Source organism: Lepisosteus oculatus, chromosome 11 (assembly GCF_040954835.1).
Source record: "Lepisosteus oculatus isolate fLepOcu1 chromosome 11, fLepOcu1.hap2, whole genome shotgun sequence".
NCBI lineage: Eukaryota > Metazoa > Chordata > Actinopteri > Semionotiformes > Lepisosteidae > Lepisosteus > Lepisosteus oculatus.
This window is the reverse complement of record NC_090706.1, coordinates 24,972,082-24,994,888: the sequence shown is the minus strand read 5'-3', so window position 1 is coordinate 24,994,888 and position 22,807 is coordinate 24,972,082. Positions and strand designations below refer to the sequence as shown.

Sequence of the window (22,807 nt, the reverse complement as noted above, 5' to 3'; positions counted from 1 at the left end):
AGTGTGAACATGGGTAAGATAATGTTATGTAAAAAACCTTGGTAAAGTAATATTTTATTTTAACATTGTCACACAGAGAGTGAGTACCTTTAAGCTCTTTATTTAACACAACTGTGGAATAGAACCATGGCAGATGATCACATACAGACCAAGATTGTGTATTATCATTGTAAGGCAGTCAAGACATTTTTTTTACAATTAGGAGCAGTTAAAACATACAGCAAATCAGAAAAACAAGAAAAAGATGAAGAGTGGTTGCTTAAAGATTTTCTTGAAAATGTCAGTTTTAAATATTGTTGATTACATGGCTTTTTAAAATTTAAGGTCCCTCATTAATGACCACACAGCACAAACTCATCAAGGTCCTGCGGTCTTCTATTACAACAAGAAACAACTGTTCTGATATCAAATTGCTTTCTGAAGTCAAAATTACTTTTTACTTTCTGCTTTCTAGTGTTAGTGTGGGTGGATTAAAAGGCCAGGCTTAATTCCATTTGATTATATATATTTTTTTTTTCTCTGGGAAAAAGAGTTTTGCATTTCTACTGCTCATGTTTAATGCCCTACTGTACATGTTTTTCTTGCCAGTTATATTTGAGAAAAAAGGGGAAAAAACTGAAAAAAGGGTGGAACAATGCAGGGAAAATGAAAAATTGACTGCAGTTTTAAGAATGTAAAAAAAACATTCAAAGTGTTTGAACCAGGCTTGGTTTTTAATTGTGAATGAAAGCCAAGTGGCCACTGAGTGGTTGAATACTGTACTGGAAGTGATGTATTCTGTCTGAAGCCCAGTGTGTCAGCCCTATGCATTTCTCCTCTATTATTTTAACCGTCTCTGAACTTTTAAGCCAGGTAAACTAGAGTAGTTCCCACATCCACTGAGAGGCCGTTATCTGTAATGTGAACTTTCTTGGCCCCCAGGTCGATGTGAAACGTGGACTTTTCTGAGATGACCGTCTTCCCCTGCTCCTCCTTTCCAAGAACCGGCACTCGACGAGGCCCGAGGACTGGATCATCGTACCTCATCAGCTTGACTTTTGACACATCTGAAATGTCAGAGAAGAAAACACCCACCTTTAAACAACACATACATGGGAAAATAGGCTCACTGATCTTAGGAGCTTGGTTTTACATCTGCTCTAACTACATTCCATCCATTCATTTTCTAACCAGTATAGGGTCCCAGGGGAGTGAGAGCCTATCCTGACAAGCTGTGTGAGTAAGGCAGGATACAGCTTGGATGGGATGTCAATCCACTGCAGGGCAGACAGACAAGTACACACAGTCACACCAGGGTCAATTTCCCAGAAGCCAATTACCCAGCATGTCTTTTTACTGTGGGAGGAAACCATGCAAAAAAACATGCATGGGAAGAAGAAAAAGTTACATAGTACCCCAGGAATTTAACCCAGGGCTCCAGTGCAGCAAAGCAGCAATGCTTACTGCTGCACCAATGTGCTGCCCACAACCACATTCATTCCTCATTTTTGTTAACTGAAGAATACATGTGCAATTAATTTCAAAGAACTTCATGATTTTATAATAAACTATAATTTAAACATCAAAACAATCTAGAATTCAGGAACTGTTCTTTTTATTTATAGGAAAACAAGACCTGTAAGAAATGAAATCTGATTTGCAGTAAGTGATTGGAGGCATCTGAAATCAGATCCAACACTTGGCTGCAGGTGAAAGTTTCTATCTTTCCTAACTTATTTTTGCACTTTAAAGCAAAAGAGACTGAGCTCGAACAGGTCCCGAGAACATACCTTTGATAAGTCTGTTCATTTTGGCTAGCCGTCTGACGATACTGTTCTTGTTGTCTCCTTGCCTGATGTCAATCTTGGTAGAGAAAAGGCCACTGGCAGGCTGGGGATTCACAAAGGACACAGGGACACCAGGCTACAGGAAACATAAGAAACACAAGTACAAGAGTGGGAACTGAGATGTAGCTTTGTTTTGCCTCATTATAAACAGTAACACCACAGCAGATATTTAAATACAGAAATCATAATGTTCTCTTTCAACTGCATTTTAAAGCTACAGCCAAGTCACTTCTTTATGTACTAATAACTGTTGCAGAAACATACAGCAAGTACAAAGATACACGGTTTAAAATCTCGATTTTATACCCATACAAATAATATCTTTTAATATGACATTAATGAAGGCATCTCTTGAAAATCAACAATGCAAAATCCAATTCAACAAGACAAATAGGTTAAAGCTGGACGACATACACATTGGCATGCCAACATGTTTAATCGAAAATTAAATTTGGATTGAAACAAGGACATAAATCATGACAATTATGAAATAAAAAAATGCATACGGTCTTTGTTATTGGACAGTAGGTAATCAAATGGGAACTCAAGAGAATAAATGAAGACCCAATATTTAGCAAATGATTAGTCACAAAAGTTTTTAATATACCTCTGATCTGAAGACACAAAATGGATTCCCTGGACAACAATCTTCCTTTATTTTGTCATCTGCTTCTGAAGCAAAAACCACATCAATCTGCTCAAGCTGGAAAACAAGTAGAAAATTGTCACCCAATAATAGACAAGACTGTCAAAAAACTGAAGCACAAGACCTATATGGCATATATATATAAAATACATTGAATTAATCCATTCTTATTGCTAAAAAAAAAGAAAAATTAAATATAAAGTTAATTACCTCAAGGGAGTTTGTTAAATAAACAATATTTTCAAGCAACACTGCCCGTTCATCAAACTCCAGTTCAAGGTCCAGCACCCGGGCTCCATTCTTTTCCAGGTTTTCCTAAAGAACAAAGCACCTTTTAGTTCTTTGCTGTTTAAGAACACAAGAAATACAATTAAAAATACATTAAAATTACAATTGACACAAAGCCATTCAGCTTATTTAGTATTTGGATGCTTATAGGTCTGAGGATTTCATTTAGCCACTTTTAGAAAAATGCCAGGGTATCTGCTTCAACTACGTAGTTGCGTAGTTTGTTCCACATTCTCACAACCTTTAGGGTAAAGAAGCATCTCCTGTACTCAATTTTAAATACTTATTCCTAAAGTTTCCACTTTTGCCATCAGGTTCACATGTCACTGTTCATTCTGTACAAATCTACTGCATTGACACTGAGGATTTTGTACAGTACTTATATCAGGTCCCTCCATAATATTCTATGTTCATGACTAAAAAAAGGTTCAGTTTCTGACAGTCTGAGTAGGAGAATCCCTTAAGATTTAATAAATCTTGTTTCTCTTATCTGGACAGATTGTAGAGCACATGTTTTCTATAATGTGACATCCAAAAATTGTACACAATTTAAATGAGGCTTTACTAGCGCAGTTTGAATTGTTTCAGGTTTGTCTTTCTTAAAAGGAAGTAGTTAGGCATAAAAAAAGTTGTGAATGAATTCATTTCAACTTTTATCTTGTTAAATCTTTCTCAGAGGTAATTTATCAGCTTTAGCATTATTTTATGTTACTGTAACTAAAAAAATCAAAGGTTTATTAAAATCCTGCTTAGTAAAGATTTAAATTATTCATATCACTCATATGATTTAAGAAAACCAGGAAGGAACTGTTACTTGATCAAACAGAGCAGATGTTATATAGCACATACTGTACATAAACCTGGATTGTATGAAACTATAAATTGGGTGTTCTCTCATAGATTATGTTTTAAAGCACTAGCTGCTTCAGGACAGGATGGAAAAAGCTCAGGGAATTTAAGTAAGCAAATGTCTATTCAGCCTGAACTCAAGTTCAGGACTCGGTGGAGTATAAAATAAGGCAATTTTTGAGAAAATTTACATAAATGCTTAGCTTACCTTCACCATAGCAACAAAAGGCATCACCCTCTTCATATATTTTTTCAGCTCTGGCAATGTGCTCAGTTCACTTGCTATCACTTTATTCTCTGGCAGAGTCCCATTGTTTGCCTGAAAATATTTGAACAAATAAGGCCAAACAATCACACAATTGAAAGAAAAAAAAATCATCAGACAACATAAAAAACATTAGATTCAAATCTGTAGTCTTGCCAAACAAAACTCTCAATCACATATCGTTATTCCTGAATTCTATTAGATGTGCTGGAAGACTTTTTTTAATGAAACATTAAAGCCCTCAAAGGCATGTGCGCATGGAAATCTGTTTTTCAAATGGAACTAATCTTCAGCTCATTTTGTTGTTTGAAACAACTCTAGTGAAAAATAAACTACAGGATGATATAAGAAAAAATGTAATAGATGCATTTATTTTTGGAACATTTGACACATCTGCTTTCTTTAATGAACTATTACTTTGTTAAATGGTAACTATTTTCTTACAGCTACTTCATCAGCTTGAGCACTATTTTAAGCTTGGTAAAATAAAATGTCATTAAAAGGACAAGTAAAGGTTTATTCCATGCTGAAAACAGAAGAAACGAAACATGTTTCAGCTGAAGAACACCTGAAGAAGGCTCCACAGCCACCTACAGTACTTGAACTAAATGTCATTAAATCCTACTTAGACTAAAAATATTAATTACTCTAATAGGATTTAAGAAAATCTGCTTTTAAAGTATGAGAATTAGGACAGAACTGTGGAACTGAAGCTACATTAACCACCTATTATAAAATGTTGGAAACTAACTATAACTAAGAAAAATTAACAAATAAAAATTACAGCTTCTGGTTGTATTGGTACTTTAGGACAGGGGCTTTACACTGTTGAAATACATGATTTTTATATTATATATCCTATATTAGCTCATTTGTAAGGGAAAGTAAATAGTCTCGTTTTCAACCAAACAGAACAATTAAGGAAGATATACTGTATACTCTAACATTAAGTTAGACTGCAGGTACAAACTTAAGAAAGACTTCAAGACTTCAAGGTTTTTATCTGCCTGGAAACTGAAATCCAAAATTTAAACTATGTACAACTATGTACAATGTGTTTTTTTATTCAAATCTTCACCATTATGCAAGCATGACTGTTTGAAGTTATTCTGTCTCTCAATATTTTAAGACCCAGATGAAAGGAAAGGCTATGTATAAAAGACTCATCTAGAGGATCCAGCCTCAGAATACAGAGAAATAAATCAATTTCCCCACTCTAGCTGAGCAGGAGAGGAGCGGTCGGAGAAAGTGTCTTGCCTGGTAATGCTTGCGCAGCAGACTCAGAGTGCTGTGTTGCCAAGGTGGGTAAGTCTTGGCCACATAGATGGTGCAGTGTGAGGGTTTCGAAGGGGGCTTTTGGTCTCCTTTCTGAGAAAATCAAAAAAGCATGCTAGCTCATTCACTGTAAGATGACAAATGCAGCCTGAGAAGTATTTTTAATTTGTTATGATGCCCATTACAGCAGAGCTTCAGAAACACAAACAAAACAGGAGAGCAATTTTAATGATTCATAAGCCACTTTCATACATAAGCATTTTATGTAATGTACTGAAAACTGGAGGCGTGTGTTCTCTTAAAAGCCCTGCAAAAAAAGCACTTCTTGCTGTTAACAAAGCTTGGGTATCCGTAAACTCATTTTACATGACAGCTGTCAAGTTGCTTTACATCACTGCAGAAAATTGTTCACTGACTTTCCTCAGATGAAAAAAACTAACAGAAAACTCAGTCCTGACAAATGTTCCAAAGGAGCTGATGCTGACTGCTGCTGAGAACTTTGATATTACACAGGGCAACAAAGACACATTGTAAAAAACATTTTTTTTTTTAAAAAAAAAGGCCAGCAATCAACGTGAAAGTGTTAAATTATTTAAACTGAACAAATGTAAACCAGAGTAAAGAAATGAAAAGATTTAAAAATGAAGTGCAAATACTTATGTGCTTCAGCACTGTGACAGAGATACAGAATAAATTCTCTTCTGGTACACAAAATAACTTTTTGCCCTCTATTACCTTTCCCTTGGCAGGAAGCATATAGTTCTTCAGACGCAGACGCAGGTCGTGAGCGGTTTCCATTAGATACTGAGAAGATCTTATCAAGATTTCATCCACAGGGCCAGCAACAGGCCAGGCAGCCTTCATTAGTGATCCGCTCTGGAGGGAACAACAGCTGATATTAGTGGAAGGGGAAAAGACAAGCAGCACGTCTCATCACAAAAACATGCACACCAGACCTCAAGAGATCCTCCATTTATTTCATCTCACTGCTTGTTCAGCTGTTTATCAGATAATCTTTACCAGTTCTTGGTTCTCAAGGAGCTGTCTAATTTCGTTTCGGGAAACAAGCTGTCTGCTTCTCCTCAGAATTCAAAAGTGATTTATTTTAACCTTTCAGATCAGTTTTTTTTCTTGTCCAGCTTTACCTTTCCAAGAAGCGTCCAGGTGTATTCACACAGGTGAGGGCAGATAGGAGCCAAAAGAAGAGTCTGAAACTCTATAAACTGGAAAACCAGGTCTCTGTGCATCCCTTCAATGGCAAGCTCACGGTACTTGTCTTTCGCTGCCTAGAGAGACCACATTGTAAAGCATTAATAAGCTGAAGCTAAAACAAGAGAAAGTTACCATTCCTCTCTTTTTGACTTCCTGTTCAAAGCACTGCAAAAACTATTTTGCAAAGTCCCAAGAAAAAATAAAGAACACTATCCATCCTGAATGAGAATATAAGCTCAGCATGTGACACATGAGAATGAACTCCTCCAAACCATCACTTGCACTTTTACAAAAGCATTTCCAGCTATGTAATAAAAAAGTAAAAACCCCATAGAAAATAACGACCCACCTGGAATTCAAAGAAGCCAGATTTCAGAGCTTCTTTAAACATCATCTTCTCATAATGCTGGTCTGTTCTGATGATGCCTGCATTCATTTCACTTCACACAGAACAGAAAATAATTCAAAAATTCACTTGGTATGTTTATTAAATGATCGTGATCATTTTAACCAACAGATAAAATAATCATTTTAAAGCACAAGCATAAAAAAAAGCAAAGGAGAATGGCAAGAATAGGAGAAATGCTGGCTCTGTTCCTGAACCTAGACATAACCAAACAGGCCAGAAAGACCCATGCAAAGGGAACGCAATACAAAATAAAATCTCAGTACCTTGCAAATACTCGGTCATTGAAAGTGTTGGCAGGCCCGCTCCTCAGGCTGTTCTGATTGGCTATCATCTCCTTCACCCACTCCACCCAGGTGTAGAGGCGCAGAATACCCGCATCAGCCATGGCCTCCACGAAGTTGGCATCTTCCACCGTGTCTCCTGCGTCCGCTAGGGCCAGGCGCATTCCTGAGGAGCACGAGACAAAAACCTGTTAGACGCCCTTCTCCCCAGACTAACTCCACACCTCTAATTGCTCGCGCTTTTTATAGCACGTACAGCCCCAGAGGATTTACGTACAGAAAGCTGAATTTCATCCAGAAATAAAGTGCAGCATCCACCTGGATGATCTGCAGCACAAATTATGTACCAGCAGCCCCACTACACAGAAGCCCACTTCAATTGGTTCCTCAAATTCTAAACCCAATGCAGAATTTAATGCAGGAGGTGCTTCTTTACCCTAAAGGTTGTGGGAGTATGGAACAAGCTACCCAGCTACGTTGTTGAAGCAGATACCCTGGCATTTTTCTAAAAGTGGCCAAATGAGATCCTCAGACCTATAAGCGTCCAAATACTAAATGAGCTGAATGGCTTTGTGTCAATTGTAATTTTAATTTATGTTTAATTGTATTTCTAATGTTCTGTGAGATTAACAATGATTATGAACAATGCCATGAAACCTGTGATTATAATAGTCATGACCTCAGTTTAACGTCTTATCCAAGGGATGGTGTCTGCTGTCGCCATACTGACAGGTGGCTCAGGTTGGAAATTCTAATCCAGTGGGAAGAATGCCACACTATCACTCCTTACTTAGCAAGTACCTTCCTAGTGCTGAAAAGGTGCAGTCTTTTCTAGTTTCTGAAAAAAAAAATCAGGCTACACAGAGGTGTCACCCCTGTTAAACCAATTCACACATCCTTTAATTCCTCCATGAGAATAAGATTGTGCTTTTAATAATATTAGATAAAATATTATTTTATCAGGCTTAGCCAAGTGTTTTTTTGGAGATATTCTTTTAAAAAAGGAAACTGCAACTCAAACTGCTATAAATGCAAATGGGATAAATATACTCCGGGTGCCAGTTAAAACAGAACTAGTTCTGCAGAATATTGTAATAGCAAAAAATATTCATGAATATAAATAGGAAGTGGCACCTCAGGGGGCTGTCTGGTTTAAAGGCCATTCCTAGATTTACAGTATATAAAACATCTTATGTATGGGTATCCTATATTTATGAGGAAGCCCCATCCAATCCCATTGGTAGGAAGTAGCCAATTAATTAGAAAATCTCATCCAGCCATTTCATGAAATAAAATAGACATTTGGCTGCATGGTTGGGGCATCCTGCTCTATACTCCCACAACCCTTTGTGTTAAGAAATACCCCGTTTTCACAAGTCAACTTTCATGTAGTTTAATATTTTTACTTGAACAGTAAAGTAAGTAACTTAAAATAATGATTTATTTATAAAACCTGGAAGCATTTTGTTCCTTTTAAGAAAGAAAGAAAAAACTGGCAAATTCACCACCTCCAGCTGTGAAACCATATGGTTGCAGCTTTATCTACACCTGTAAATATTATAGGTCATAGATGAAAGAAACCTAAAAGAAAGCAGCATAAATGAGAAATGAGTCAAGCCTCTTGAAAAATCTAAATTTAGGTCAGTTGAAATGAAATCTGCATTAATAGTCTTTCTAATGCAGGGTCTAGCTCAGATCTAACTAATACCAGCTTGTGGGACTAATTTAAAGAATTCGTACATCACATTGCTTTGAGACTGTGATAATTAATAACTAAGGAATATACTCCAAATATTTATAGAAAAAAAATGTATACTAACAGCATGATTTTTTTTCATGTAAAGCACTACATGAAAAAAGCTTTAAAAAAAGGTTATATTCACAAATTAATAACGGAATACCAGTAAATGCAATGTGAAAAACTTCAAAGGCCCTCAAATCTCATCTTACCATCAGCAGAGAATTTATTGACAGCCTGGATTAAGGTTAGAAAGTTCCCTGTAGATTTGGACATCTGAAATTAAATAAAGCAATCAAAATCAATTACACAAATAAGAAAATAGAAAGGTTACAAACAAGAGGAGGCCATCAGTAGTTCTTAACTTATTTATCCAATGATCTCAGGATATTCATATAAGATACTACAAGGTAAACTGTATCTTGAAAGAAGCCAGGCTTTAGGGTCTTAGCTTCATGTTCCATTCTCCCACAACCCTGTAAAATAGTACTTAGATTTAAATACACTTCCACTCGTGACATACAGTCTGTTTTTGTTGTTTCACTGCTGATTTAAAAGACGTTTACTACGATGACTTTGTCAATCCCTTTGAGGATTTTGAATGCATGAATCAGTCTCCTTACAGTCTTGTCTGTCTGAGATTGAAAAAGTTCATCCTGTCAGGACATTCTCTTTAGTTCAACAATGTTACTGGTTGCACTTCTCTGGAGATTTAATTTGGACTGACTGCGACTATTTTACCAACTACAACAAATGACGGATAATCAATATCAATAACGTAGAGCAGTGGCCCTAGGACAGATCCCTGTGCAACTCCACTAATTGCATCACCCCAATTTGAGCATTCTTCCCTTATCTGCACTCTCTGCTCTCTCAATCCTCAAACCATTTCACCATCTATATAATATAAATAAGATATTGGTGTGGAGCTTGAAGAATACCTTCTTCCCCGATTACATGCAAGTGACAATGAATATCTGTCTGGAGTAATTGCAATATTAAAGTCACAAACATTTGATTAAAAAAAAAACTAATGGTGACTTTTTAAGGTTCACATAAATGCTATTAGAGAATATATTACAGTGTAGAATTATGTTCTGGTAATTCTTGACAACCTTAAAGATAAATTCAGGTATGCAAAAAACATTGTAATTATAATACTTTCCTCATATTAAAGACATACCTTCTCAGAGTTCAGCAAAAGATGTCCATTGGCTCTGACCGCTACAGGCCATTTTCCACTGTGGAATTAAAAAAAAACAATTTCCTTAGATTAAGAATAGAAATACAGTATGATCTCGACATTCATTAGGATTCGATGCAGAGAAAATAACCAAATCCACCCCATAATGCATGGTTAAAAGACATAAGTAAGCCTCCATTATATGATAATTCAAGTACTAATAGCTGGACAGTTGGACAGCATTTTGCATTACAAAAATAAAACTGTCAGCCTGACTTAATACTGTTAGGCATTTAGTTTCACAGCCTTTTGGTTGCAAGCAGAGGACAACAGAATGCTGCCGTCAGTCAAGACCTTTATTTAGGTCATTTACAGTTTTTTTTTTCCATTCTAATGGGTTTCAAAAAGTCTGTATTTTTCATTTTTCTAAAGGTCATTTCTTCCTTATACAGTACATGTCAAAGACCTTACTTAGTTTTAGTTAATAACTTCCCTTTAACTTCTTTGTGAGAAAAGTTTAACTTTTTTTAAAGTTCCAATAGCACAGCTGAGAAATGTATTTCCTTTGTGTAACATTTTCTCAGATGAAAAGAGTAGACGCCCTGACAAAAGGCCAAAACCATACAGAGCACACACACATTAAGCATCTCCAATTATTAATAATTATTTATAAAACTTAGTCTGTGATTTCTAGTCTTTTCATGTTTTTTATAAATTAGTTTTCATAAGCATTACATTATTATTATTAATAATAATCATAATAATTACAACTACAATTGTGGCACTGAGTCACCCATCTGTAAATATTGTCTTCACAAAATTACAATACAGTTTTATCAGGGAATTACAGTATAGAATATACCTATACCTAATACTAAAGGTTTCTGCATAGGCTTAAGTGCTTTACTGTCACAGAGACAGGTGTACAGTATGCTGCTCACCTGTCTTCAGGCCACATGGCCACATGGTTATATAGATAGTATGAAAGGTGATTTGGCACCAGGTCCTTGCCAGATGCTCGCACATCAACAGGATACCAGTACTCAAATTCTCTCCTCAGCTTCTGCAGGTGCTCTTTGGGAATCGTTGTGTTAGGGTAGGGAGAGTTTTTAAAGAAAATATAATCCCAGACTTCTTTTGTCATCTGCTCTGGCCTGTGTAAAACAAAAGAAAAGTATAAATGGATTGAAAAATTACTATTACTACATACTACTCCTGATTCAGTAACAAAAAAATCCTAAAAGAATCAACATGATCTTTCTATACCCTCTCCCACATAGGAAGCAAAACAATAAAACATAAATTAAGCATGATAAAGAACTACAGTGTTAGGTGGCATTTACCAACTAAAATTCTGTATCCAGTACAAATTATCAAGCTGTAAACTAAGCACCTAGTTATTTGAAATGCAGTTCTTTTCACGTGAGAGCTCAAATCACAAAATGGAGTAAGTTGAGATTTCCCCTTTAAAGAATAATACTCAATTTTTACTTTAACCTTTAAAAAAAATAATTTGGTACAGAACATAACTAGGATCTCCTCTTTCTATTCCCAGTGCAAAGAAGCTGGTTCACACCTTTGTCCCCTCTTGTACTGATAACTATTATTCTCCAACTACATCGAGTGACCAAATCTCAATCTTAAAGTTTATTTTACTCCTGTTCTAGAATCTTAGTATTGTTTTATTACTGAGTTTTGTACTGATGTTAAACGTTTAGTTTTGACATTGAGGCCTTGTATAATTTTACTCCTAGACATTAACCTGTGGTCCACATGAGACAGGATCCTTCTGTTCCTGTACTTATAAAAAGTGGAATACCCTTCCCAGAGCAATCAGTGAATTTGATTTAAAACTCACCATTGTTCAGTTTGATTTGACTTATTTGTATCTCAATCTACTCTCTGCACTGTATGTAGTGTTAGACTGAATTTATATGTGTTGTGCTTTGCAATGAGCAAATGGCTTGTCATGGAAGGTTCTTTATAAAATATTGACTCTTTCATTATTATAAACGGTTCTATGGGCATAATATAATGAGATGCATTAAAAATGCAACATATGAGTATTGGAACCAAGAGCATTTGTTGAATTTTTAATGCCCCTCAGTATATTATTTAGCACTGGTCAAAACAATCTATTTCCTTTAAGAGGCATCTTGGAGTAACCACCGTATGCTGTTAATCTCGTAAAACGTGCACAATGTTAACAAGCCCTACTTGATGGCCAGAGGAGAAGGGCCTTGTCCATTCAGAACGTCGCCTTGGAGAAAATGAGCCACTGTATAGTAAGCCATGTATATGGTGGAGTCTGAAAGGGACTCGATCAGCCACTGCTCATCCCACGGTAAACGGGTTCCTACAAAAAAACAAAAACTAAATGAAAAACAAATTAAAGAAGACGGTTTGCATGTAAAAGAAGCAATTTTATTTCTGTTTTTTTAATTACTACAATCCACTGTCAGCTCACCTAATCCATAGGTTCTGGAGCAGGCATGTTCTTGCAGCCAAGCCAGAGTCGCTTCAAAGTTCTTCCTGGTTTCATCACAGAACCTGTACAGGTTTGACATGATATTACTTGGACTGAAATTGCTCTGCGCTAATGGTTGAGACCTGGTGATGATGTACAGTTTCCCCCCAACCAACTTCAAATTAACGAGTAAGAACCATGAAATAAAATATTCACCTTTTTGCATAAAAAGAAAACTCATTTGATTTTTAATATTAATATGTGAAAGGGCTCACGTTTCAAGATTTTTCAGGGAGACGGAGGCTTGTTCTTTCCACTCTTTGTCTCCATAATCCAAATACCTGGGAAAAAAATAGTCTGTCTGAAATGTACAATCACCAGAATTGGAATACATGTTTAAAATGAGAAACCAACGCATGTACAGTATTAACTTATGAACCATCCTGGACTCTAAACTTGCTAAAACCCTGTTGTTGCACATCAGGTGGAGACTGGGTTAAGGTTCTTTTAAAACCAGGAACAGGAAGCTCTTCTTTACACAAAGGGATGTTTTATGTGAAACCAGTAAAAATGCTTCTTTCAAGGAGAGGCTGGATGAGATCAATTTGCTACTGACAGTGTTATGGGCTACACTGGCTGAATGGTCTCTCCTTGCTTACTACCTGTATTAACTTCTAGGACAAGATCTTTCTTCTTTTTTTCCCCATTATGATCCTTGAACACATTGTTTTGAAAGAACAAAATGGAACAGCATTACTAATTATAAATGTACATATTAGAGAATCACCACTGGTATAAAATGGCAAAAAGCTTACAGAATAAAATACACAACAACTGCTGGACAAGTGATTATGCAGGCATGGTATATTTTAAATATTCTATTTAGAAATGAAAATTTTACAAGGCTGAGAAAATTAAACTGAAACTGCATCCTTTTTTGTGTCCAATTGCTAATATTAAGACACTGTAAACTACAACAAAAATGAAATTTAATCTAGGATGGAATGTGAAAAGTTTTCACTTTTCACTTACGCAGCAGAAACTAGTTAGAGAACAAGAGTTCTCCTCTTTATGCACAGCAGGATTGGGAGACACACTTACCACTGGTCACAAAGAGCAACCACACACTCGTCACTTGACCGGGACATCACTTGTTTTTCAGGCTCCATGTAAACCAGGGCCTCATCCTACAGGGTGACAGAAGAGTTTCACTTCACATGACTTTTTACTGTGGCTATTAACTGCCCATTAATTCATTAGGTCTTCTCTCCCAGTACAATTTGTTTGTTCGCACATAAATACTTAACTATTATAGGTAAGCCCAGTACATTAAAAAAAATCCGTAAAGGTCAAACGCAACCAATAAAAATTGAGATTACATACAATTCAACAACTGCTTTGAAGGAAGGACAACATACAATCATAGAATCAGACATCTGAAAAGGAAATAAATATACTGATAGATACAGTAGGAAAATAAAATTCTAAAGCATATTTACATCCTCAACCATCTTCTTCTGAATGTCTTTCTTCACTTCTTGTACTTTCTGCCCCTTGTACCCCTCCACCAACATGACCTGTTGCAAAGATACAAACAATTTAGCGTCCAAAACATAGACCAACTTGACACAAGCTTACTTAGAACACATGTACAATTTCACACTTACTCTAATCACAAAGCACAGGTACTAGAAGCCTTTACAGCACCCTTGATTCTGTTATCCAATTCCATGAAGATAAATAACTATTTATTATGACTGTATTTTAAAAGAACAACTAAACACTACATGCAATCCATCCATCAAGGTATTTTATCCAATGCTCAAGCAGTACACTTAGCATATCTGCCAAACCCAAACTGTAATCTCTGTATAGCTACAAACACTTACTCCTTCATAAAATCCCTTTAGGTAGACCTTTTCCTTTGCTTCTGCCAGTTTCTCCCTGTCATTCTGACTCTGAATCTTCAGCTCGTCACATACTTGCGGAGCGGAGAGATTTCCATATCCTGGGATCTCAATGATGGGCACCTGGTCGTTACGGGACGGACACAAAACAGATAGATTAGATTACACATCACAAACACACATGCAAACCTGACTACCAAACCATGAAAGAGTCATACCACAAAAATAAATTTCACCCTAATGTATTATTTTAAATAAACAACCTTACAAATGCAGACATTTTTGATGCCTCCATTATACAGGTCTCTCTTCTCAAGATCTCCAGTTGAACACTAACAGTGTTCTTAAATTTAAAACGGATTTTCAATTAAAACTTACTGGTTCAAATGGTAGAACCATTTTGTCTGTGATTCCATATTTCTCCCTCAGTGCCTACAAAAGAAATTCAAATCAACATCAGAAAAACAATTGCTGTGACCAATGTCTTAAACCTTGCACTGTCAAACCAAAGCACACAACACACCTCGAGCTCCACAAGCTACCAGAATGACTGCTCACATTAAGGTGCTGCAAAACAAAACTTTTTTACCCTAATAACAAACATCTTTATTAAAACTTGACCTTTCCTCCCTCAACTATTTCACATATAATACAGTAAGGTCTTGACATTCGTGAGGGTTTAGTGCAGAGAACCGTCATGAATAGTTGAACTCACATAAACCAAGTTCACTCCTAAATGTACTACACTATGTAGGATGCATGGTTAAAATTAATGAGTAAACCTCCCATACTGTATATGGTAATTAAAATACTATTGTATTGTCTTTTAGATTATTTAGATGACATAGATCAATTAAAATAACAGTAATCACAAAATTTATAGTAATCAGCTAAAACAAAAAACATGAATCAATGCTCTGTGCCCAGCAGATGCCTGCACTCTCTGGCTCTGCTGTAATGAAAAGGGCAAATAAACTGACATTGCACCTGTGAAGACACGCCTAGCCTGTCATTACCCAACGTAATACAATACAAAACAAAACCAAGACCACGTTGAGATGCAAATGCTGGGTAGTGGGTACCTGGGAGGTGCACTCACTATTTCGATTTGTCTTACGATCCTAACCAGTTCTGTGGCTAAACTGAAAGTTGAGCTTGACAACCTGCAGATCAGTTTCAACCTGCTCTTCTTCCATATAAGACCCATCAGCCCAATCGAATCACGAATAAGTGTTAAATTTATGGATTTCGAGACACTACTATACAGTGGGTCTACATACCAAGAAATTAATATATGAAATTAACAGGAAAGTGTTTATCAAAACCCAACAAAACTACACTCAAAACATACTGTACAGGGCCCATTCAAAGGAAGGTCCTATCAAATATCAAACTCACCTGCTTCTTCTTCAGATCTCTGAGGGCTGCAATGTCATCAGGAGAATCAGAGGGAACACTGGTGACTACTCCAGTGCCTGGAATCACCATTAGGAACAGAGTCACAAGCAGCACAGAGACCTAGGACCTTTCCCTCAACTCTCAAATTACATGAGACTGCATCTGAGTGGATGCCGTTTTACTGGAAATCAAATTTGCTGGAAACGCCTGTTGGTGATGAATTCTATAATTTCCTGTTCTTCCATGCCCCAGGACTTTTAGGACATCGGTAATTTACACCTGACAAGTCAGTGAAGATGATGATCCTGGAGAGACAAGGGTCCATCACACTGAATTACAGCGACTCACCTCAGGAAATGTAGTCTGACTGCTACATGAAGTTTATTAAATTAACTCTGGAGTTTTAAATGATAATTACATCTTTTTTTCTCCCTTGTTCAAACTATTTCAGTCACAGTCTCACAAATTCTAAATAATACTGTAATGAGGATTGTATATCAGAAAAAAAGCATTCATCATGCAAATGCATGCTCCCAATTGAAAGCTCATTTGCAAGCATACAAAATAGGATTTTAAAAAATCTATGCAAATACATCGTTTTTGACACAATAGTAAACAAAACTTGGGGTATTGGATCACTGCAGAATTGTTTTATGGAGCAGAGAGCTTTAAGCTACAGTATACAGGAATAAGAACAATACCTTTGTCTTCCTTAATTGTAAGCATTGGCAGAGCATAGATGGTTTTGTACGACGTAAGGGGTGCACTTAGGGCACATCCAAGAACGTCCTGAAAAAAAAGAGAAGGACACACTGTTTTGCCTGTAACAAAGCTTGGAAAGAAAAACAGCATAGTTTGCATTCAGGTTTGTATACCTGGCCCAAAAGTTCCATTATCACCGGCACTACTCCATTCTCTTTAGTAAAACCTTGGAAGGACATGTTCCTCGCTGATCTCCGGGTACAAATAAACACATCCCCGCTCACTGTCTCAAAGGCGACGTACTTCATGTCAGGCCTAATCCAGCAGTTTGTTTGGCCAAACATGGTCTCTGGTCTGAGAGTGGCCGCAACCAAGAATATTTTTCTATTTTTAAGGCCACTGCAGAAAAACAAAGGAAATAAACAAGGATTCACTGTTACCCGAACAAAAGATGAATTTTCAAACTCAGTACACACACAGGATTGCATGACTGTCTCGTTTCTTTGTAGATACATTTCTCCCAAAACTTTAAGACTTATTTTTTCATCTACCAATCCACCAATTTTCGAACCGCTTTATCCAGTACAGCGATGCAGGGTACCATAGCCTAACCTGGCAAGTAACAGCAAGCAACACATTTACAGACATGCACTCAATCACACCAGGGCCAATTTTCTCAGAAACAAATTAACCTACCAGTATGTCTCTGGACTGTGGGATGCAAACATGAGCAGAACAAACTAAATATGTGGAGTTTGTAACTGAGGAACTGAACCCAGGCCCCAGTATTGCAAGGCAGCGACGCTAAACTGCACCACTGTGCTGCCCAAGGCTTATTTTTAATTGAAGAAAAAAACTATAACTGTGTACCTTAGTTTTGGGGGGAAGGGCTCAATCATCTTCATTTTAATTAAAGTGTACTCCTGTGGTCCAACTCCCTAGAAAGACAACAAAGAGCTTTCAGTTTTGAAAGAAATTTACCAAAGTGGTTTAGAATTGACACGGGCTGTCACTTGTTCTCACCTCCCCTGTTTGTCTGTCGTGGTCCATGCATGGCTGTCCATCTTTAGGAGAATAGATGGTATATCTGTAAATACAGAAGACAGAATTAAAGCATGACGATGCAATAAACTAAATCAATTAAGGTGTTTGTATGTTTATGCATCAAAGTCTACCTTACAAATGTTAATCAATGAGTTCTCATGATTACAGAAATAGCATCCTTATAATTAAATGCAGAAACCATTAAGATCACAATGCTTAACTATCCGTCAGACTTCACCATTTTTTTTCTTCTATAATATACATCCCTTGGATACAAAAATTGACAGCAATGCATTGAAGATACTAACGATCCACCTTTCACTTAAAAAAAAATTGCAAAGCCTTTTCTGAGATCTGAGTATCAGAGAAGGATCCGATATCAGCAGAGGTTGCATTGAAACAAAAATATTAGTAAAAATAGACTTACCTTTTCCCAAATTTGATTTTCTTCCTTTCTCTTAGAGTCACAAACTGCCATCTTACAAAGGAATCGTAGTATGGGTTCACATCCGTTGTAATGAAGGAGCGACGCCAGTCCACCTGCAAAAACAGTTCTATTAATGTTCACCTAAGACAGATGAAACAGTACATTTCTGAAAACATGGCAAATAAATCAACCAGGATTATTAAAGCGGTAGCTTCAACATGTTTACTTGTTGTTGTTTTTTTTACTTCCAGACTGTAACCCTATGAGTATGTCAATTCCAAGTATTTATAAATGGAATGACAAGGAGCTGTTCGTTTCTTCCTTGGACTAAAGGATTACCTTGACTCCCATGCTTTTCATGTCCTGAACCGCCAGTGGTGGGAAGTAATCCAGCCAGAAGTCTGCTTCAGCAAAGTTTGCAATATCTTTATCCTGCAGGCCCAAGGACTTCATGATGTCCCACTGGTATTTTGCACCTCCTGACTTCGCTGCTGCTTTGCTCTAAACATCACCAGTAGGGCCATGTGGGGGAAAAATACATTTTTAAACTCTACTGTTGTTTGTAAAGTTTTCCTTACCAGCTGCACTGAAAGTAAATGTAAATCTTCTCACTTTTATACTATACTTTTATACTACAGTGTCTTCATAGCATTTGTAAATGTATTCTGAAATGGCTTCTTAGTGGGTGGGACATGGTTAGCATTGCTGCCTCACAGTACTGGTGCCCAAGGTTCATTTCCTGGGATGCTATCTGCATGGATTTTATGTGTTCTCCCTGTATTCACATGGGTTTCTTCCAGGTGCTCCAAAGACATACTTGTATTACTAACTGATGCTGATTGACTTCGGGGAAAACTGACTCTGGTGTGTCTGTGTGTCTGTGTGTCTGTGTGTCTGTGTGTCTGTGTGTCTGTGTGTCTGTGTGTCTGTGTGTCTGTGTGTCTGTGTGTCTGTGTGTGATCTGCGATGGCATCCCATTCAGGATGTACCCTGCCTTGTGCCCGTTTGTTGTTGGGATAGGCTCTGGCTCCCACATGACTCTGAATTGGATGAAGTGTTTAGAAAATGGATGGATGTCTTCCTAGTGATCACAGACATATACGCACACACACACACACACACACATACATACATACCTTCTTGCCCTTTGCCTTGTCCTTAATGATAATTTCTTCACCCTGTCTAGCTGAAGGCTCTTCTTCATCCTCTTCTTCTGGGAACACAGGAGGATTACCATAAAGTTCCATCTCCCTCTTCAGTTTGTCTGCACAGGCCTGGAGACATAAGCAACCGACTATGTAAGGTGCTAAACGCAATACATTTGAACTCAAACAATAACTGCATTTGTCGAAAACGGTCACAAAATGGAATCAAGCCACAGTAAGAAAACAAAAAGGAAACCCTTACTTTAATTGGCATTCCTGTGCAATGCAGCCCAAAGGGAAACAGGCACTGCTTTCCCTTCAGTCGCTGGTATCCAACTGCAAACTGCATACAGAAACACAGAGGTCACTTTCTTCCAGTACAGTACATTCACTAGTAAAACAACACAGATATGGGGACTGATTTATACTTCACTTGGGGACTAGCCTCACTGCATCAATCTCTGATCTTTTTTATCCTAAATTGCTGTAAATTTTATTCCAGATCCATTTTATATTCATTAAATAAAAACACTCAAATATACTCACCTGGAAGTAAACGTACTGTACATAGACATGGGATGCCAAGACATGCTGATATTAACTAATCTTACCTCACATTTGGAAAGGGAAAATGTGTGTCCAAGATGCAGCCTGCCATTCATGTATGGGTAGGGAAAGGTAACAAAAAACTTCTTTTTGCTAGGAAAGATAAAAACAAAACTTATTGTTAAAGAGATAGAAATTTATTGATCCCGTGAGGGAATCTGCAGTGCAACAGCAGCTTAATACAGACAACACAGCAACAGTGGAACGAACGATACAATAATAATAATACAATGCATACAATACAATCAGTACAGTGAGACATGCACTAAGAATAGTTACTCACAGTCCAGAACACACAAAGAACAAACCAGAACAGAACAGCACACAAAAAAAGGAGTTTTCATTAATATACAGTATATTCATGAAAACTCAACTTAGATATTGATGCTTGGTCACAAAAATCCCAAGGGTAAAGAAAACTACTTTAATGCAAAATTAACCTGTCTTGGAATTAGCTGGATAAAGCTGTACAATACAATTACAGTTTCAAACAAAATGAAATGTGCTCATGCTTGGTTTTAAAAACTAATGCTACTTAGTTACATAATGCTGAAATAACATTCTATTTCTTACTATGAAGCAGTTTGATTAAAGATTTAAATGATTTCTTTCTCAATGACTCCATTTTGAGTGCAATGTAACTGAATTTCACTGGTTTTCAAAGTCACCAAAAACGCACAATACAGTCTTCAAAACTTACCTTTCATTTCCATCATCACAGTCAGGGGCGTCAGCTTCAAAAGCTTTTTCCTTATCCCATTTCTGCTGGATTTCTTTCTCAATCTTTCTGAGAAAGTCTAGTTTTGCAGTTCCCTTTCGTTCCTGGAGAAGAACACACAGTAAGTAAATGGATTCAAATTCAAGGAATGAAGGAACGAGCAAGAGCTTTTTCTAGAGAGGTTGTGAACATGAGAGAGGTTGTGAACAAAATGAGGCCAATCTAGCCTGCATGGCACTTGGGAGCTAATTGATCACAGGCTATCTTCCAGTTATTTCTCGATAGAAGCCAGTATATCAGCTTCATCAACATGGCTGGGTAGCGTGTTCCACACTCCCACAAGCCTGTGTGTGTAAAAAAGTGCCTTCTGCTCTCAGTTTTAAAAGCCTTTCTCTTTTTTTAGACATGTAGCTATGAAACAACAAAATTACACATGAGTGGAAAAATTCAACCTCTTTTTAGCCAGATCTGGCTAAGTCATTCATCATCTTGCTCAAATAACTGCAATCCTGTTTTTAATTGTTTTGTTACCAAGAGATATATGCACCAACTTTAAATATCAAAGATTTTTTTATCAAAAAATCTTCACATTACATTACAGTTCCCAGCTCTTATATTACTTAAGAGTAATCAATAAACTTTGCAAAATCAATCTAATACTACCTTTCAATTTAAAAGAAAAATACATTGGAGTATTTAGGCAGCTGCGTTTATTGTTGTCCTTAAAATTAGAGTCATATATAATTTTGCTATATATGTTTTGTTGCAGTTGTTAGCATGGAGCATAATTTAAAACATGAAACACAATTGCTTCCGAATATTTTTAGGATTCGAGTAAACGTTCCAAAATAATTGCGACATGCAAAATTATGTTAATATATGTTTAATATATTAAAGTTACAGTATAATTTTCTAATACAACCCTCTGTTTTATATTTGATGTACAATTATTAAATGTTTCATGCACCGTGATTTCCATTTACTTTTCCTATAATATGCTGTTAGGTTTGCATTACTCAAACTTTAACAATCACAATCTTAGGCTGAATTAAAATTATATTATATCCCAATGACATATCATGACTTCACACAAGACATCTTGCTATGCAGTTTCTAGTTTTGCGAATCAGCTACAACGTGTAAGCCCTAAGATATGACATAAACCGGAAATTTACATCAATACCAATTATAAATACCAAGCTAAAATGGACCTTACCGTCATTCTTATATCTCCGTTTGCTTTTTTCTAAATTCGAGTCACTCCGGTTTGTCTCAAAAACGTGAAATATCCACACCAGTGGCTTGACTTGGAAGTAGCTCCTGCTGATGACATAAAAAAAACGAAGAAGTCAATGTGATTCGCTTTGCATTTCGGAAGTTGTAGTATGCAATTCGTCAAAACCCTGGCAAGTAAGACCAACCGTACACTAAATCCCAAACACCATTGCGAACCTCTTCGCACCTGGCGTGGTGGGTTTGTCGCAAGGCATTTTGGGAGCCGTGGTTTTCTTTTCTTTTCCGTTTCATGCTTAAATTATTTTTGAAAAGCACGCGTTTAAAAGAGCAGAGTGGTAAATCAGATTATGAAACTAGACTAATTAGACAGTAATATGAAGTCAAATGCTTGAAATCCGGGTGAAATTACAGTGAAATAGTTGCATGCAACCATTCAGTGTTGCATCAGTCTAGAGCACGCTTGCTGAGGTACGTCACAGTCTGCGACTCTTCGTAAAATAGCCAAAGGCAAAGGTTTTAATACTGTACATTAGATCACGTGTCAATCCATCTGTGAATCAATTAAACATACTGTCCCGATGACTGGCACCCTTTATATTCCTCTCCCTAGCATTCATTTGTGGGTAGTTGTCATGATCTTTAAGAATTTTATAATAATTATGATTCCTTACACTTATACAGTGTTGTTCTGGACACTTAACTAAAAGCGCTTTACAGGTAAAGATTACTCCCCTCCACCACCACCAATTTTATTTCCAGAAACCATTATGCTAAACATAATTCTGTTATTAAATGCAGAGCTACAGATGTAACTCTAGAACATTTAATGACTGTAAAGCATTGTGAAAAATTAAGTGATGTAGCACCGGCAAAGTTCATATTCTTGATGAAGAAACGTAAAGATGAAGAAAGTCAATGACATGTGACTTATTTGAGCATTCATTAATAAACCTTTCTTCACTGTTAGATAAGCACACCTTTTCTTCAGTACAATATTGTAGAATTGATTGTAGAAAAACTTACAGAATCTGACGAAATAATACATGTTGACATGAAATTAGGATTGCAGTGTGTATTTCTACTTGGGGTTTTCTTTCGAAACAAAACCAAGATGTTGTTTGAAACAGTTGGTCTATTCTGCCAACTCTCTAAAGTATGGCAAACAACGACTTTGAAGAATCAGAG

General features: G+C 36.7%; 1 protein-coding gene across 2 annotated transcripts; it reads right to left on the bottom strand.

The window, feature by feature from the left end:
* Positions 1–84: 84 nt before the first annotated feature.
* lars1b (leucyl-tRNA synthetase 1b) lies at positions 85–22,090 on the bottom strand. Of its 2 annotated transcripts, none has more exons than XM_069195951.1 (33): positions 22,032–22,090; positions 21,603–21,709; positions 20,369–20,490; positions 19,674–19,761; positions 19,325–19,405; positions 19,054–19,191; positions 18,257–18,418; positions 17,918–18,030; positions 17,470–17,533; positions 17,317–17,384; positions 16,620–16,845; positions 16,446–16,533; positions 15,745–15,821; positions 14,725–14,778; positions 14,329–14,469; positions 13,939–14,016; positions 13,541–13,626; positions 12,715–12,780; positions 12,440–12,522; positions 12,190–12,328; positions 10,914–11,126; positions 9,973–10,030; positions 9,002–9,065; positions 7,034–7,217; positions 6,711–6,801; positions 6,295–6,435; positions 5,885–6,025; positions 5,132–5,242; positions 3,818–3,928; positions 2,683–2,787; positions 2,434–2,529; positions 1,770–1,902; positions 85–1,046 (listed from the first exon to the last, which is right to left on the bottom strand). In XM_069195951.1, exons 2-33 carry the CDS (start codon positions 21,606–21,608, stop codon positions 844–846), a joined length of 3,531 nt encoding a protein of 1,176 aa, XP_069052052.1. In that variant the 5' UTR covers positions 21,609–21,709; positions 22,032–22,090; the 3' UTR covers positions 85–843. The 2 variants fall into 2 exon arrangements, with proteins under 2 accessions (XP_069052052.1, XP_069052053.1); XM_069195952.1 differs by having other exon boundaries at positions 21,603–21,706; positions 22,032–22,053.
* Between the last annotated feature and the right edge of the window lie 717 nt (positions 22,091–22,807).